The sequence below is a fragment of the Prionailurus bengalensis genome, chromosome D4 (assembly GCF_016509475.1).
Source record: "Prionailurus bengalensis isolate Pbe53 chromosome D4, Fcat_Pben_1.1_paternal_pri, whole genome shotgun sequence".
NCBI lineage: Eukaryota > Metazoa > Chordata > Mammalia > Carnivora > Felidae > Prionailurus > Prionailurus bengalensis.
The window spans coordinates 62,140,372-62,155,553 of record NC_057359.1 but is presented as its reverse complement, the minus strand read 5'-3'; the positions used below and the strand labels follow the sequence as shown (position 1 = coordinate 62,155,553).

Here is a 15,182-nt window from a genome sequence, read left to right as displayed (position 1 = left end):
TCCACATCCCTCTTAAACTCCAGTTTGGGACTGGACTTAATCCTTGAAGTGTGGTCTCACAGGACAGTCTATGGGACCACCACCAACTTGGTTCTGGTCCTATACTTTTACCACTGCAGCCCAAGGTAACCTAGCATCCCTTCCTTCCACCACACATGTACTTTGTTGTTCATAGTGAGTGTGCATGGAATAAAGCCCCAAGATCTTCTTAACATGAACTACCGATGGGCGAAGGCTCTCCCATGCTTTAAAATTCTAAATACCGAGCTTCATATTTATTTTTGTTAACTTTGTTCATGATGGCTTCAGCCCATCCTGTTCCAACCTGTCGAAATCACTCTGAATGTTGATACTGACATCCATCATATTAGCGATCCCTCCCAGCTTTCTGTCATCTGCAAATGTGATCAGCATGCCTTCTATGCCTTCATCCAAGTTTTTGATGAAAACTCACTGTATTTTTAAAAAGTCTTTTAATTTAATTGATTTTGGTCCAAGTTTTGATAATTTTGTAAAGCTATCTCAAAGCAGGAGAATCCAAGTTATGAGGTTCAAACTGATTCCAAAACAATGCAATTAAAATAAATATGCTTTACAGAATTGAGCAAGGCTCCCAAGGTAGTATCAATGTGACCCAGACTCAGGCATGGTCAATCTGCTATTTTGGACAAAGCTAACAATTAAATTGGATAAATGTTTGTTGATGAGGATGATGACTCTAGTCTAACACACTGAATAGTGCAGAGGCAAGCAAACACACTGGATTGATTTTTCTGTGTGGAGACAGTTCCCAGCTGGGGCAATTCAAAGTGCTGGAGAGGGTTTGCCACTGAATGACTAATTAGGCCATGTAGACCAATAAATGGATAATTTTGGGCCAAAAAATCACTTTTGGGGCCTAAAATCTCTGCACTGATCATCATTAGTGATTTCCAATACCCTGGAACAACGTCAGACTGTGTGCGACAGCCTCAGTGTTGGCAGTGTGGAACAGCTTCATTAATTCAGACTAATTGCACAAGGGGAGGCCAAAGTTGCTTCAGGGAGGAGACATCTTTATTCCCAAATGCCTTTCTAGCACCCACTCTCATTGAAACCAGAGACGCAGGGAAGGAAGCATGGTATGCAGGGGCTCAGATTTTGGGGTCCAACACACTTGGCTTCTAATTGTCTCTCTGATGCATGGCTAGGTGACCTTGGGTAAGTCACTCCTTTCACCTCTCCAGTTTTAATCTCCTCATCTGTGAAACAGATAAGATAACACCTACCTTAATGGTATTGCTGGATGGTGCCTGACATTTGTTGTGTTCACACTTATTAATACATTCAAACAAATGGTAAAGTAGGAAAGGCTGGTCAAGGAGATAATGTACAGTGTACTGTGCTAAAGCTTTGACAAGTACTGAATCTTCTTCACAAACCACCCCAGGAAGTAGATATCATTGTTATTACTCTATCACACAGATGAGGAAACTGAGGCATTAAAGGGTTTAGTCAGTTGCTCAAGGTCACCCATCTACTAAATGATGGTTGTTTGGATTTTCTCCTAGGCCTGCATGTTTCCAAAGCCTAAGCCCTTAACCATTGCATTATTCTGTTATACTATTATTTGAGACTTGACTTTAGTTAAGAGATGCTACTTGTAATCAGAATAAGAGTCCTCAACCTTTGGTGCTAAGGATCTACCATGATTCTCATGTGAAGTCTTGTGATCAGGTGTGGAGAGGAGGCTTCACCGCCTATAATGAGGCTGAGGAGGAGGGAAGGAGGATCACAGCGGGTTTACGAATCACCCCTTCATTTCTGTCAACACTGCAACCCAAAAGGAGGGCACGAAGCAGATATACACATATCTTTGCCAGCTCTTCTGTCAAAAACCTGAAATACTGATGAGACCTGGGGAGGGCAATCTGGAAGTAGCTGCTAAGCCAGATCAACCAACTGGAGATCCCTGGACTTGCCTCTCTCTCATCTGTGTGCAAACTGTGTTTATAAGTTTTCTTGTATCAGAGAGGGGGTAACCATCCTCACCGTTCATGGTTTTTTAAATGATGAAATGAGACAACACACCACAATGTCTAGCATGTAGAAATAGCTCAATAACTGTGTTTTTCTCCCCCTTTCTTTCCAACTCTGGTGAGACCCATCTTATTAGAAGTTTCTCTTCTAAGTCTTTTTCAAAACTGCCTTTCAGTAAAGTTTATACATTTGCTCAGAAAATCCCTTCTCATGGTCCTCCTCTGTGTTATCCAAATTTCCAGGAATTTTCAGAGTTCAAGCTGATGACATTTTACTATATCTCATATGAAATAAAAATATTGATATGCCTTGGTTGACTTCAATAACAATATTGGTGCTTATTTTATGTTTTTCAAAACCATCATTCGTGTGTGACTGATGTTCAAAACATCCCGCTGGGGTTAAATATTGTAATCATCTCCACTGTGGGGATGAGAAAGCCAAGAGCAGGAGCCAGGTGACACAGGCAGGAAGCAGCAGAGGCAGCATTCCATCCCAGTGTCCCTGACACCTCCCAATGTCAAAGCCAGAGCTTGCTCCTCTCCATCAGTGGTCTAGTCCCTCTGTTCAGAGGGCAGGTCAATCAATGCCCATGCAGTTGGGTAAACTGCTTAAGGATAACTTGAGGCCCACCCAGATGGTGTGATCACAATATGAAAAAAATTGGTAGTCATTTCCTCTAAACCGTGAAAGAAATCTACACACTGTAATTCACCTGTGCAGATTTTCGTTGGCACAACCACCAGGAATCCTACAACAATGGTATGACAGGTGCAGCACCGTCAGGGTCATTTGTTAAGGCATTTAGAGATCCAATAAGGCAAAAATGATTTGGTGCAATGGACGCACCGGAATTGCTAAATGAAGTGAGAAATATAGGAGAGGTATGAAAATTGTTTAGTACAGTGCCAGGCACAAAGTCATTCAATCTACTGTCGTTAGTAGTATCATGAATAGGGACTCTGATCATTCATTCGAAAAGCAGGACATCACAAAACTTACTCTGGAGTAATCGAGATCTCTGGGTGTTGAGTCTGTTAAAGCTCGGACAAGGGCATTCATCATACAGATCGGAGGAGAAGGTGGAGAGGGCTGAGAAGGTTCCTGCTGTAATGGGCTCTTTGGTTTGGAAGGCAGCCGACCTCTCCTCCCTTTCAGACTATCTGTACGGACAACTGATACCAAGAGAAAGAAAGAAAAAATGTCTTCAGAGATATCCACGAAGAGCCATAAATCACAAAAAGGAATCAAAACACATTACAGTGGAGCAATCATTAATGGGACCAACCATTTAAAGGTGGCAGTAAGTTTGGAATAATATGCGCACAATGATTTAATGAGAGTTGAAACAAGCAGAATAAAAGCCACCCATACTTACATTTGGTAATGAATTAGCCCTAAAAGTCTCCTTCTTAAATAGAACAGAGATGTATGTACACAAGCTCTCTATTGATTTTGAGAAATTAGAATAAGTGGTCCTCAGCTATTTTTAAATGCTAATATACACCATAAAAATAAAATGTGGGAAAGAAGGGGAAACTAGGAAAATTCACCCATCCCAACGTCAATATTAACATTTTTTTTCAGTGATATCTAAGAATATGTGTAAACAAGCTGAACAAAAAGCATTATGTCCATACCTTCTTTAACCATTCCAACACTGAGACACTTCTGAAATCGACAGTACTGACATCGGTTTCGACGTCTCTTGTCTACAGGGCAGTTTTTATTTGCCAGGCAAACATATTTTGCATTTTTCTGAACTGTTCTCTGAGAAAACACAATACAGAGATAGTCAACTAATAGTTTCTGGAAAGAGGTAGGACCTGACAAGATGTATTTTAATTACAATGTGAAAAGCGACAGTGCAATTCGTATAATTAGATAAATTTAATTTCCTAACACGCTAGCCTGCAGGAAAAACAATTTTATTAGTGTTAGCTGCTGACAATGAAAATCATCTCGGATTGTTCTGAAGCAAGTCTCAGGAGACACCCAAGTCTGAATGATAAAATCATATCTGAAATTACCAGGTCAACGTATCATACCTTGGAGGATTAGATTATCTCCACTTTTAATATCCCTTTGGGAACAATTTTCTACTTGTTCCACTCCCCTGATTATTGCTGACCTTATTAAAATAAAATCAAAATTATCTGGGATGTACTTTGTTGGCTATCACTATTGTAAGTCAAATATCACAGTAACTGGCTTTGTTCCCCAATAGAGATGAAATCTTAAAAAGCAAAATGAGAACTTGACTAGTTATAACATATCGGAAATGTTTTAATGCAAAAACAAAAAAATTACTCAATCGGCCTATATCATTTATTTAACCTTTAAAATATTAAGATAATACATATTAAAAGAATGTTCTCTTAAGAGAATATGTATAGTAAACTGGTCATTTCTGATTTTTCAAAGCAAAATCTTAAAATTGGTTACTAAAAACCACTACCACACAGAAGGAAAAAACCCCAGGAAAGAGTAAAAGAAAGAAATATGAGAGCCATAAATTTTCAATGAAAATTTCCATTAATAGGTCATTTCAAAAATGACTATTGACACAGACATCAAAATAGCCATATTGTAAATGACACATCATAAAACTTGGACTTGGATATAAGAATGATGTTGTATTCTTCAGAATCACATATATTTTTAAATGACACATGGAGAAATAATTAAAGCGTATTTTATGCTCCAGATTTTCAAAATAATGATTTATTTTTTAAAAGTTAAAGACACTTGTGCAAACGGATGTGTATTTACCACTTGGGGGAAATCATTCAGAAATCACCTGAATCTATACAACTCTAGATAGAGCAGAAAGTTGAATTTTATTTGGTAAGCCTGGGCTGCATTTAAAAAAAAAAGGAAAAAAAGAAAGAAATCGAGATAATTTGGGATTGGTGATCTATTTTGGGTCCAAAATTCTAGATTTACTTTCAATCTTTTACTTTTAGCAATCCTCAACCCCCACGTATTAGTTTTCATCCTATCGCCTTTTAATTTCATTTCAGGAAATGGTTTCTAAATTGCTTATATAAAACTTAAAAAATCTACCAAAGCCAGATCCATTTAGTTTAAAATGCAAAATTCCAAAACACAAACGTGTTTCTGAATTTCCAGCATTTAAATTCTCAACAGTCTTTAAGGGTAGGAAACTTATGTTTTCTGAATGAAGCTCTCTTTCATTGGACATGCAGTAATTTCTAAAACTCTATTTCTTGCCATCATCCTCAAGGCTCTCTGCCAGTTTGAGTGCTGGTGGCATTTTGCTTCAGGTATACATTTTCCCAATAACCTGAAAGCTTCCCCACATTTGTGTGTGCCTGCACAGTTTAAGGACAAGGAGAGATCGTTACGGTTCAATCACTGAATGCCCATCATTAACTGCACTTCGTGTCACATTTTTAAAGAATTCAATTTAATGGTAGAAAGCCACTGGGTCAAACCGGCTCCTGTTCCTTTAATTAACAGATCTGTGGGGTGGTTCTCCCTGATCCTACCCCCACCCTTTCAAGTATAGATTTGTTTTCAAGGCATTGCTGCAGAAAAGGGACGCTGTTGGGGAACACTTAATTGACATTTCTAGACTAGGAATGTATTACCATTCCTGTATTTTGGTTAACTCTCAATTATTCAGAGGTGATTATATTTGTGGGTTAATCGTACTTCTCTTAATTGTTTTTTTCCTTTCTTTTACCCTTTCTGGCTGCCTGTTTCCTTGCCCACCAGCATTTCCACTGAAATACTGTGAAAATGAAATCTGCTAAAGGAAAGTGGTTAACTTGAAAGTAACCCTGCTAAAGCTTGGGTAGTTAAGAAAAAAAAAAAAAAAAAAAAAGAAGAAGAAGAAGACGAAGACTAACCTGAGGGTTCTACATTTAACATACCTCCTGTATGGCACTTAGCATAGTGCAAAGTCTTTCCACAAGCATTTTCTCATATATCTGCAGAATTTAATTAAGCACATGAATCCTAACTCCAGATCAAAAATAATTATTGCTTGCTGGTAGGTATACCAATCCACAAACATGTGCATTTTTACAAATACTCTGCAGGTTTCATTTGATAATGAACTAGTGTTCTATGGCCATTTAAAGATTATAAAGTGCATTCATAAATGTCTTATCTAATTTAGTACTCATAGCCCTTCTCCGAATTTTATTCACCTGACTGGAAAACTGAAGCCTAGAAAGACATATCATGCTCAGCGTCATAGACTGGTAGGTGACAAGATCAAGGACTCCTATTTGAATGTTCTGACTCCAATTTTAGCACACTCCCAGATATATCCTATTGGCCCCCCCATACCAATTACCCAATCAGCATCTAGCTTCCCCTCTCCCTCCACCCTGCCCAGCACTGGAGGCTAGGGAGTGGTTCCTGTGGGAAAACATTTGTGGGTTTGCAAATGCCCGAGATAATGGCCAGGGGAGTAGGGAGGGTGGCACAGAATTAAGTGTCTGAAGAAGTCTGGGAGTCAATAGCAAAAGTAGAGCAGCAAGAGAACAAGGCCTCTTCTTCAGTGGTAGAGAGAGCACTGGCCTCAAGAGTTGAAAGAAAAAGGCTGAAACTGCCAAACTTGCCACTAAGTCACCATTTCTAGCCTGCACAAGACTTCTCCTAGGCCTCAGCCTCCTCCCAGGTAAACTATGGGGGAGGCTGAAGTGCCTCGAACTGTAAAATTCCCCTTTGGGGCTGAGCTAATGAACAGCATCTACACCTGGCACTGCATGTGGCACAGAGTTGGAGGGGACTGGTGAGACCCAGCTTCTGTCTTCCACAGAGGGAGCTGCCCCAGAGTGCATCAGCCACTTGCTCCTGTCTATTCTGTTGCTGCAGATCTTGGACGAGGGTGCACACTTTGGGATCGTGCAAACGTGACTTGGCATCCTGCCTCCCTCTCGCTCTGAACCTGTGTCTTGGGGTAGCTGAGTAACATCTCCCAGCCTCCATTTCCTCATCTGTGAAACAAGGATAATTAATAACCACCTTCAAGACACTGTTAATAAAAATAGCTACTGGGTGGCCAGAATTCAATCTCAATATGCTGAAGGTTCCCTCTGGAAAAATGTTCATTGAGGTAAAGCCATGTCAGGAGGTTCACTGCCCCCTGGAGTCCATCCGGCTCGGCCTCCTGTAATGGACCTCAAGTTAAAACCCCCTGAGCGAGCGCATGTGAAGGTGCCAGGAAGGGCTACAGGAACGCATCCCTTGGCTGCTCACTTGAGCGGGTGGCACAGGAGGCTGGCCGCAGGGGGGAGGGGGGCGCCAGGAGGAGGCGTGCGCTCACCTTGAAGAAGCCCTTGCAGCCCTCGCAGGTGCGCACCCCGTAGTGCTGGCAGGCGGCGTTGTCCCCGCACACGGCGCACGTGCCCTCGCCCGACGACGAGCTCCTGTTGGGCGGCGACGGCAGGCTGGGGCTCTCGCCCAGCAGGCTGGACGCGGTGGGGGAGGCCGTGAGGCCCAGCGGCGGGAAGGCCAGCGCGGCCGCCCTCTTGGCCAGCGGCAGCCCGTACGGGTGGCCCTCGAGCGCGGCGGCCTGGCTGCTGGCGGCGGCGGCGGCGGCTCCCAGTGGCAGGCTGAGCGCGGCGGCGGCCGTCGGGTCGTAGCCCAGGTGGTGGCCGCCGGCCGGGCTGGGCGCGGGCGGGTGCGGCGGCGAGGGCTTGAAGTGGAAGAGCGGGAAGCGCGCGCCGGCCACTGTGGGCACCGCCTTCATCGGCGGGTCGAGCAGCGGGCCGGGAGCGATGCAACCCTGCGCCGAGGGCAGCGCGTCGTCCCACAGCGCCCCCGCCTGCGGAGGGAAGCCCGGCGTGGTGGGTGTGGACGGCGGGGACGGCTTGAAGTACATGGAGGTGCTGGGCAGCACCTCGTCCTCCGGGCCGGAGGGGGGCGGAATGGAAGGTTGCTGCTGCTGCTGCTGGTGGTGGTGGTGGTGATGGTGGTGATGGTGGTGATGGTGGTAGTCGTGCGCGCGGCCCTCCTCCATCTTGATCAAGGGCCGTGGCCCAGACGGCTGCATTTGGTACAGGCAGGAGGGCTTGAGTTCGTAGTTGCTCGAGTAGCCCTCCATGAAGGTACTGAAGCTGGGCAGGGACGTAGTGGCCGTGGCCGTGATCTCAGTGCTGCCAAGGTCCATGGTCAGCTTGGTGTAGTCTGGGTTCATAATCTCCGTGGTGTATTCCGAGCCGTAGGTCTGCACTGCATAACTGGAACCTGGAGGCGAAGGGCTATACTGGGCTTGAACGCAGGGCATATCTGCAGGACAAAGGGACAGGGAAAAGGGTCTTTCAGAAGCAAGTCAGCACTCTCTTCTAGCTGACAGGTAGCACTGGATTCATTGCTCTCTAATCTGGGAAATGGGATAGGAAGTGACATCTTTTCCTCCTTCTGGTAGCATAGATTTAAAGCTCCATGCTTACTTTCTTTCCTGGGAAGAAAGCAGAATCCCTGACAGACTGTCAAAGGGGCACAGAATGCCAAAACCAGGACTCCTGGGGATCTCTGTGCCCACCTTCCTTCCCTTGCCCTTGTCCACCACCAGATCTGGAAAATTTGATTTCTTCCTTCATAAGCCCAGTGGTGTTTTTACAAAGTGGTTTTAAGTCCTATAAACTAATTGGGGGTGGTCTCAGCCACAAGTTGGGAGGACAAAAAGAAAGCCAGTGAATGCTCTGTTGGTTTATTTTTGGGGAAAGAGGCCAGGAGTCCCCCAAGTCACACACATTGATTTATACATTTATGAGTTGGTTAAAAAAAAAGGGGGGGGGTGTCCTATGTGGGACTTACTGGCCAAGGGAGACTGACATTCTAACATTTTATGAGTGCCAACTGAGCCTACCCACACACGTTGTGGTCGCTTTCTCCCACCCCCTCCCCATTTCTCCAAACACAGCCAGCAGCCTACACAAACTGGACCCCTGTTGATGACTTCAGCCAGCTAGGTGGAGAGGTGGGAACACAGGCCCAGGAAATGGACTCGGGGGAGTGTGTGCCATCTGCAAAGAAAAAGATCAGCAGCTGCAACAAAACACCCACCAAACGTGCTCTCTGCCATGTACAGTATATATATATTTTTTTTCCAATTCTGACTAATAAAATATATCAGTAGCTGTTTTAAGACAACAGTTTATAGCTACTGTAATAGGTGAGTTAGTCTACAAATTTTTTATGGCAGAAGAATTAGTACCCTTAGAAAAGAAAGCAGCCACTTAGTAGGTTTAGTTTCTATGTTGAGCCCCCAAAGAGATGGGTATCCAGGGGGCTTATTATTGTTCAGAGAGGTTGAGCTGGATGAGAAGGCCCTGAGAATTATTGGACCTAGTGGATGTTTATCTAGTTATTTCCCTTTCTTTATGGCTAACTAGAAATGATACAATGGGCAGCTTCTGGTGGTTGGTTTTTCTGAACTGGAGGAAAACCAAGTGCTTAGCCTCTACCTGGAGTCTATGGTATAGAAGTTGTGACTAATAAGAAAAAAGAAAAAAAGTCAATACTTCACACTTCCTTTGACATCTTTCTCTTACCCACATTTCCAAATCTGATTGAGTCATGTGTGTATGGGATGAAATCTTGACTTGGAAAAAGGTGATGAGGGCCTGTTGGAAGAAGCAGTGATAAGGAGAGTCCAGTTCAAGCCTTCATTTTTCAAGAAGGGCCTTCAAAACACTCTCTAGTTTGATGTTAAAAGATTACTTTTCCTATTGTCTTGTTGTTGGGGTGAAATGAAAGACTAATGATTTAAAAGAAAGGCCACTGCCTGATGTTCCATCTATTCTCCTTCAGCACCTCTAGATTTCTCCATTAGTCTTCTGTCATCCTTCCTTGCCAGTCCCTACCCATTGCTCTTCCTCATGTCTTCCTGAGGTCTCCAGCCAGAAGATGAGTCTGCTTGGGACTAAGTTCTATTTATCTGCATATCTTTGGTGACCACAGCCCAGGGACCTGGTATCTCTTTAACAAATGCAAAAAAGAGGTGTAAGGAGCCAAAACCTGCAATCCTTTCTTTTGCCCAATTCGAATTTACTCCTTGGTTTCCTGCTTAAATGCTTTTTCCCTTTTCCTCTGAGCTTCAATAATCCAAACTTCTGCACCAAATGATTTGGGTTTTATACAAACATGAGCTCTGTATTGCTCAAAGTGATCCTGTAACTTTTACATGCATTGTAAACTGAATATAAAAGGAGAGCAAAAATGAAGACATTAAAATGTATAAAAAGATCCTAATTTTTTATATGCATTACATTTTTCTTAGGAAAAATATTTTTGAGAAATGCAAGGCTTAATTTAATCTGGCTGCTCCACTAGGTAGCAACAGGGTGTGGTATCCAGAGGAGCTTCGTGCGATGAGGCCACCTGTGCTGTGAAATGCGTGGCCAGCAGTCACTGTCCTGGCGCTGGGCAAGTCGGAACAGCCTGCCTGCTGGACGTGTGGCTCCCCCCATCCCCCACCTCTCCAAACCTGGGAGGGATAAAGGGTCGTGTTTTCAGACCTACCTGGAGGATATCTTGCGCGCTGAATGGTGGGGCTGTGGGTCTCTCCAGCAGAGGCTGAGAGGGTAGGAGGCGGGGAAGTCCGGCGAGGCGAAGCGGTCACAGTGCTGCCTGGCTCCGCGGAGGGTCCAGTCTCAGGGCCGGGGCTTGCCGGACTGCGCTCTTCCGCAGTGGGCTCTGCGGGCACCGGGAGAGAGGACAGAGCTCAAAGTGAGACCAATCTGGGTCGTCGCAGTCTGGGCTGGACGTATTGGGAGGGGGCGGGTTGGTAGGGGGTCTCTATGAATGCTATGTTAATTATAAAGAATGGTAAAGGGCTAGAAAGCAGTGCTTAAGATGAACGGAGTCCCTGGGCACTAAGTGTCACATCACCTCGGGGGTAGCCACAGAAAGCTTGTCAGCACACACTGCACTTTCTGGCGTTTTGTGGCACCTAAACCTAGGCTAAAAAAAGTGTATTCTGTCATCGCCCAGAAATTGATCTCTCTGTCCCTACAACCGGTTCTGAGCTCGTTAAGTCAAGGAAACCAAAGAAAGAGCACCTGAGGAAGAGATTCGCCCGAATTCAAGGGGTCAGTGAGTGTGCACGAGCGGAAAATAGCCATTTTCCAACTCCTGTCCTCCCCCCCCCTCCCCACCCCTCAAATACAAAATTTACACGTTGCATAGGAAATGCACAAGGTCCGGAACGAATGCGTGAATGCCCCGAGGAATTAAGAAAGTCTGCGCTTTTCATTCTAAATGCTAATGGAGCTTCGCTTCTATTAGCCGCGAGTTTCGGGGGCCAGGGGTCAAGCAAACAAAAGGGCACAGTGGAAATAGGCCCGCGCTGGAAACAAGGGGACAAGGCGGCTGGAGTTCCAGGCTGGTGGGGTGGGCGGAGGGAGGCCCCCTGCACCCAGCAGGCGGTATCCCTGAGGGTGGGCGACTTCGAGGCTCGGGGCCATCCGGCCGCCCAGAGGGGGCACATTCCGGAGGGCGCCCAGCGCGGCTCCCGGGCAAGCGTCTCTGCGCTCAGCCTCATCGAAACTTTGTAGCTGGAAGCGCAGCTCCGCGGGCCTCAGGGGAGGGATCCCCTGCCCCAAATTCTGGCCTACAGCGCCCCCTTTGCCTGGACCCGTTCATTTCTAGAGGGTTGGGAACACAGAACTGAAAAAAAACCAAAACACAACCCCAAAAAACCTCGGGGGTGCGCGGGCCGAGAGGGGAGTGTAAGTTTCGTCCCCCGCCGCCCCTGCGCCAGGTGCTTGCCTGAAGGGAGAGAGTGGGTAACAGAACCCCCAGGTCCGGGAAGCCCTGGAAAGCCAGGAAACGGGGGATTCCCTTGCCACCCCCAGCCCCAGCCCCTGCCATGCCCCAGCTGATCGTACGGAAATCTTGCGCTCGCTCTAGCGCAAGCACGGGCGGATCTTCCCACGGCTGTAGCAGGAGCTTCCCGTCCGCCCCGAATTTTTAATGCGAATCTCCAGCAACCTTCCACCACCTCCTGCAGTAGGTGCCCTCATTCCTGCCCTCCCCTGGGTCCTTTCGAGCAGAGTCTTTCTCCGAGGATCGGCTTCCGACTCGGCTCGGCGAGGGTTGCGTCTCCTCAAGGAATGGGCTCCCCTCGAGCTCCGGGCGTTCGCGGGAAAAAGCCACACCACGTTTCCTACAGCCGAGCCAAGAGCCCCATAGCTCCCCCCCCGCCCACTCCCATGGCCGGTTACCTAGGCAAAGCCTCCGCGCCTGGAAACACGTTCCGTCGCTCCCGCTCGCGGCCGCCGAGGCCGGGAGCACTGAGCCTCGGGGTTGTAAATTAGGTAGAAATAACTACCTCTGTCAAAGCTCCTTTCTTTCTCGTGGGCAGCCGAAAGGAACACCCCCGTGTTCCCCTCCCCGTGGTGAAGTGTGTGGAGGAAACCGTGAAACGCACCATTGTGACCGGGGCTCCTCCGCGGAGTTTCCAACCCTGGGGAGCGGGGGCGGAGGTTGGGCGGGGGCAGTAGGAGTGGAGGAGAGACCGACAGAAAGGGAAAGACAGAGATTCTCAGAAAGACCGAGGGAGAGGAGACAAACCGTGGGGGAGAATTTCTGCGAGCGCGCGTCCGCAGGGAAGGGAGTGGGTGGGTGCGGGGGGAGGGAGCCGGTGTGGAGATTGCCTAGCCAAAGGAGTCTTTGATATTCACGTTAGGAGCGCCGAATACAGGTAAGATAACTCGAATGAACTCTAACTTCATTCATTGTCCCTAAGTAGCCGCGTTGGGCGGCTTTTTTCTTTCCCCAACTCAGTTCTGTAAAATACTTCTCTGTCGTGGGAATAGAAGATTCAGGACAGATTTGTCCTTTACCTCTGTCCTGGCACCCTAAGGCTCTGGGATAACAGCCCGAGATTTCTGATTACTAAACTCCTTGCAGCACTTCCCTCTGAAGAATCCAGAGGCGTAAATAAAAGGCAATCTCCAGGAACGTTCTTTAGAAGCAAGGGGCAAATGCTTTCTCTCTTACTACTGACCCAAGCTTCCAACGGGTTCGAGAGGTGCCTTTGGAAGCCCGTCTCCGCAGGCTGCGCTCTCACAACCGCTCTCCTCTCACCACTGAGAACTTTCATTTATTTCTATTAAGAGCAAAACACTCAGAGCAACTTCTCCAAAAGTCAGTTAAGAGTGAAACATTCCCACACCAAGCCAAGGCCCGAAGGAAAGGAACACCATCCCCACGCGTGTCCGGGCTCGGGAGTCGGCAATTACACCCGATTACCTCTGAAGGGAAAAGTGTATACGGGCAAGTAGGCTACGCCAGGCAGACGTGCCTAGGAGAGCCCCAGGCTCATTTCAATACAATAAGCCACATTCCTACAATTACGCCCTGTTTCCAGAGATCACCGGAGCGCCTTTGCAAACTCCAACCACTGCTGCCCAGGCCCCTTCCCTCTCAAGCTTCCTCCCAGCCAACCAGCTGGGAGTCACCATTAGATATATTAACTTGGACCCACTGAAGCCCCTATTTTCAATCCTAGTTAAAAGGCAGGAAAATTACTGCCGTTCATCACCGGAGCTGCAACTCCCTGCCGCTGCCGCCGCCGCCGCCGCCGCCGCCGCCGAGAGCATCATTACCATGACAACTAGAGCCGAAATACCCTGAATTACATCGCTGGAGCTGCTACTGCACAAATCCCGGTCCTCCTCTTTGTTAGAGGCTTTTCGCCTCTTCGGGTGGGGGGAGGAATCCCACGAGCTTCAGAGATCCCCGCGGGCCCGCTACAGGGGAAAAGTTTCAGATCAGAACCCACCGGGCCACTCGGCGAGCAAAGCCAGAGCGAGGAGGCGAGGGGGAAAAACCCCACACTCAAAGTTGTCAATTTCGGGAGCGACGCTTCCCAGCGCGCCAACTTTTTAACAAGTCCCCCAATTAACTGGGCGAATCTCATACGTACTCGAGTGCTGTAGCGGTTCCGTCTTTAGAGCGAGTTTCTAGAGAGCTGCCCCGAAATCTGCACTGGGGGGGAGTCACAGCTGCTGTCCCGGAAGGGCTGCGGTGTACAAGCCCAGCGGCTCCCAGAGGTGGTGCGCGTCTGGCAGGGGATGCTGCGATCCCGACTCATGGGAGAGTGCCGGCGAGGGGTTCCGCGGGCGTCCGGGCTCCGGCCGCGACCAGGGGGGAGGATGCCGCCGCAGTTCCCACCTCCAAGGCCACCGCCGGCGCTGTCAGCGTTGCAAAGTGAGTCCGGGAGGGGCGTCCGGCTGCCGCGCAGCTCTGCACGGGCGAGGGCGCGGGGCGAGAGGGGTGTGAGCGCGCGGGAGAGAGTGGAGAGTGTGTGCGGAGCTTGTGTGCGCGCGTGTCTGTGTGTGCGAGTGAGGGAGCGGGTGTGAGCTCGTCTGTGTGTGGGGAGCGGAGGAGGAGCAGGAGCTGGAGGGGTGGGGGGCGGGAGGCAGGAGACTCCGCTCTCCCGGCTGCGCGTTCGCTCGCTCTCTCGGCACGTCATTTATGCCACAGGAGCCCTAGCGGCCTCTCCATAGAGTGCCTGGAATGCGAGACGTCAATGTGACGCCATGGGACGCTACGTCACCCTCCTCCTCCCTCCCCTGGCCCAGCCGGTTCCGCGTGTGCGAGGGAGGGTGTGTGTGTGTGTGTGTGTGTGTGTGTGTGTGTGTGTGCATGTGCGCGCGCGCGCGCGCGTTCCCCGGCCATTCTCAGGGCTGCACAATGGAAACTGCGCGGCACGGCCAGCCCCGGCAGGGGGGCCTTTTGGACCCGCGCCGCCAATCCCTTCGCAGCGGCGCTGCTCTCCTGGGCGCGAGTCTGCGAGAGGGTGCAGCGGCCCGCCCGCGGGTCAGGCGGGACCGCCCAGCTGTCAGGCTCGGGTGGAGTAGAGTTGGAGGAGTGCTGCTGGCGCGCCTCCGAGGCTGCCCCGAGGCATGGAGCCAGGGAGAGGGGGGTAAGGGAGAGGACAGCTCTTCCGAAAGGGAAGGCTCCGCCAGCCAGCTTCTCCGAGTGACCTGGCAGCCGGTGCAGGAGTCAGGCACCGGCCCGAAGACTCCCTGAGGTGCAGCTGCGCTTTCCTCAAGCAACAGTTCCAAAGCTGTTTAAGTCTCTCTGGCCCTCAGCGTGTAGTCTAATCCCTCTCCTCCTATAATTTGCTGAGTGCGTGTTTCGCACTGGGATGCAGATGGCTCCGGGAAGAT

General features: G+C 48.6%; 1 protein-coding gene across 2 annotated transcripts in view; it reads right to left on the bottom strand.

Moving 5' to 3' along the window:
- Window positions 1–14,546, bottom strand: part of NR4A3 (nuclear receptor subfamily 4 group A member 3) — a 41,029-nt gene extending 26,483 nt beyond the window's left edge. Inside the window, exons 1-5 of one of the 2 annotated variants that reach the window (XM_043565175.1) lie at window positions 13,934–14,546; window positions 10,525–10,698; window positions 7,322–8,286; window positions 3,660–3,789; window positions 3,022–3,194 (exon numbers count right to left, since the gene is read on the bottom strand). In XM_043565175.1, coding sequence (XP_043421110.1) covers window positions 3,022–3,194; window positions 3,660–3,789; window positions 7,322–8,284 — 1,266 coding nt within the window. In that variant the 5' untranslated portion in view covers window positions 8,285–8,286; window positions 10,525–10,698; window positions 13,934–14,546. Of the gene's footprint in view, window positions 1–3,021; window positions 3,195–3,659; window positions 3,790–7,321; window positions 8,287–9,554; window positions 9,627–10,524; window positions 10,699–13,933 lie in introns of those variants that run through there. The other variant, XM_043565176.1, reaches the window with a different exon arrangement.
- Between the last annotated feature and the right edge of the window lie 636 nt (window positions 14,547–15,182).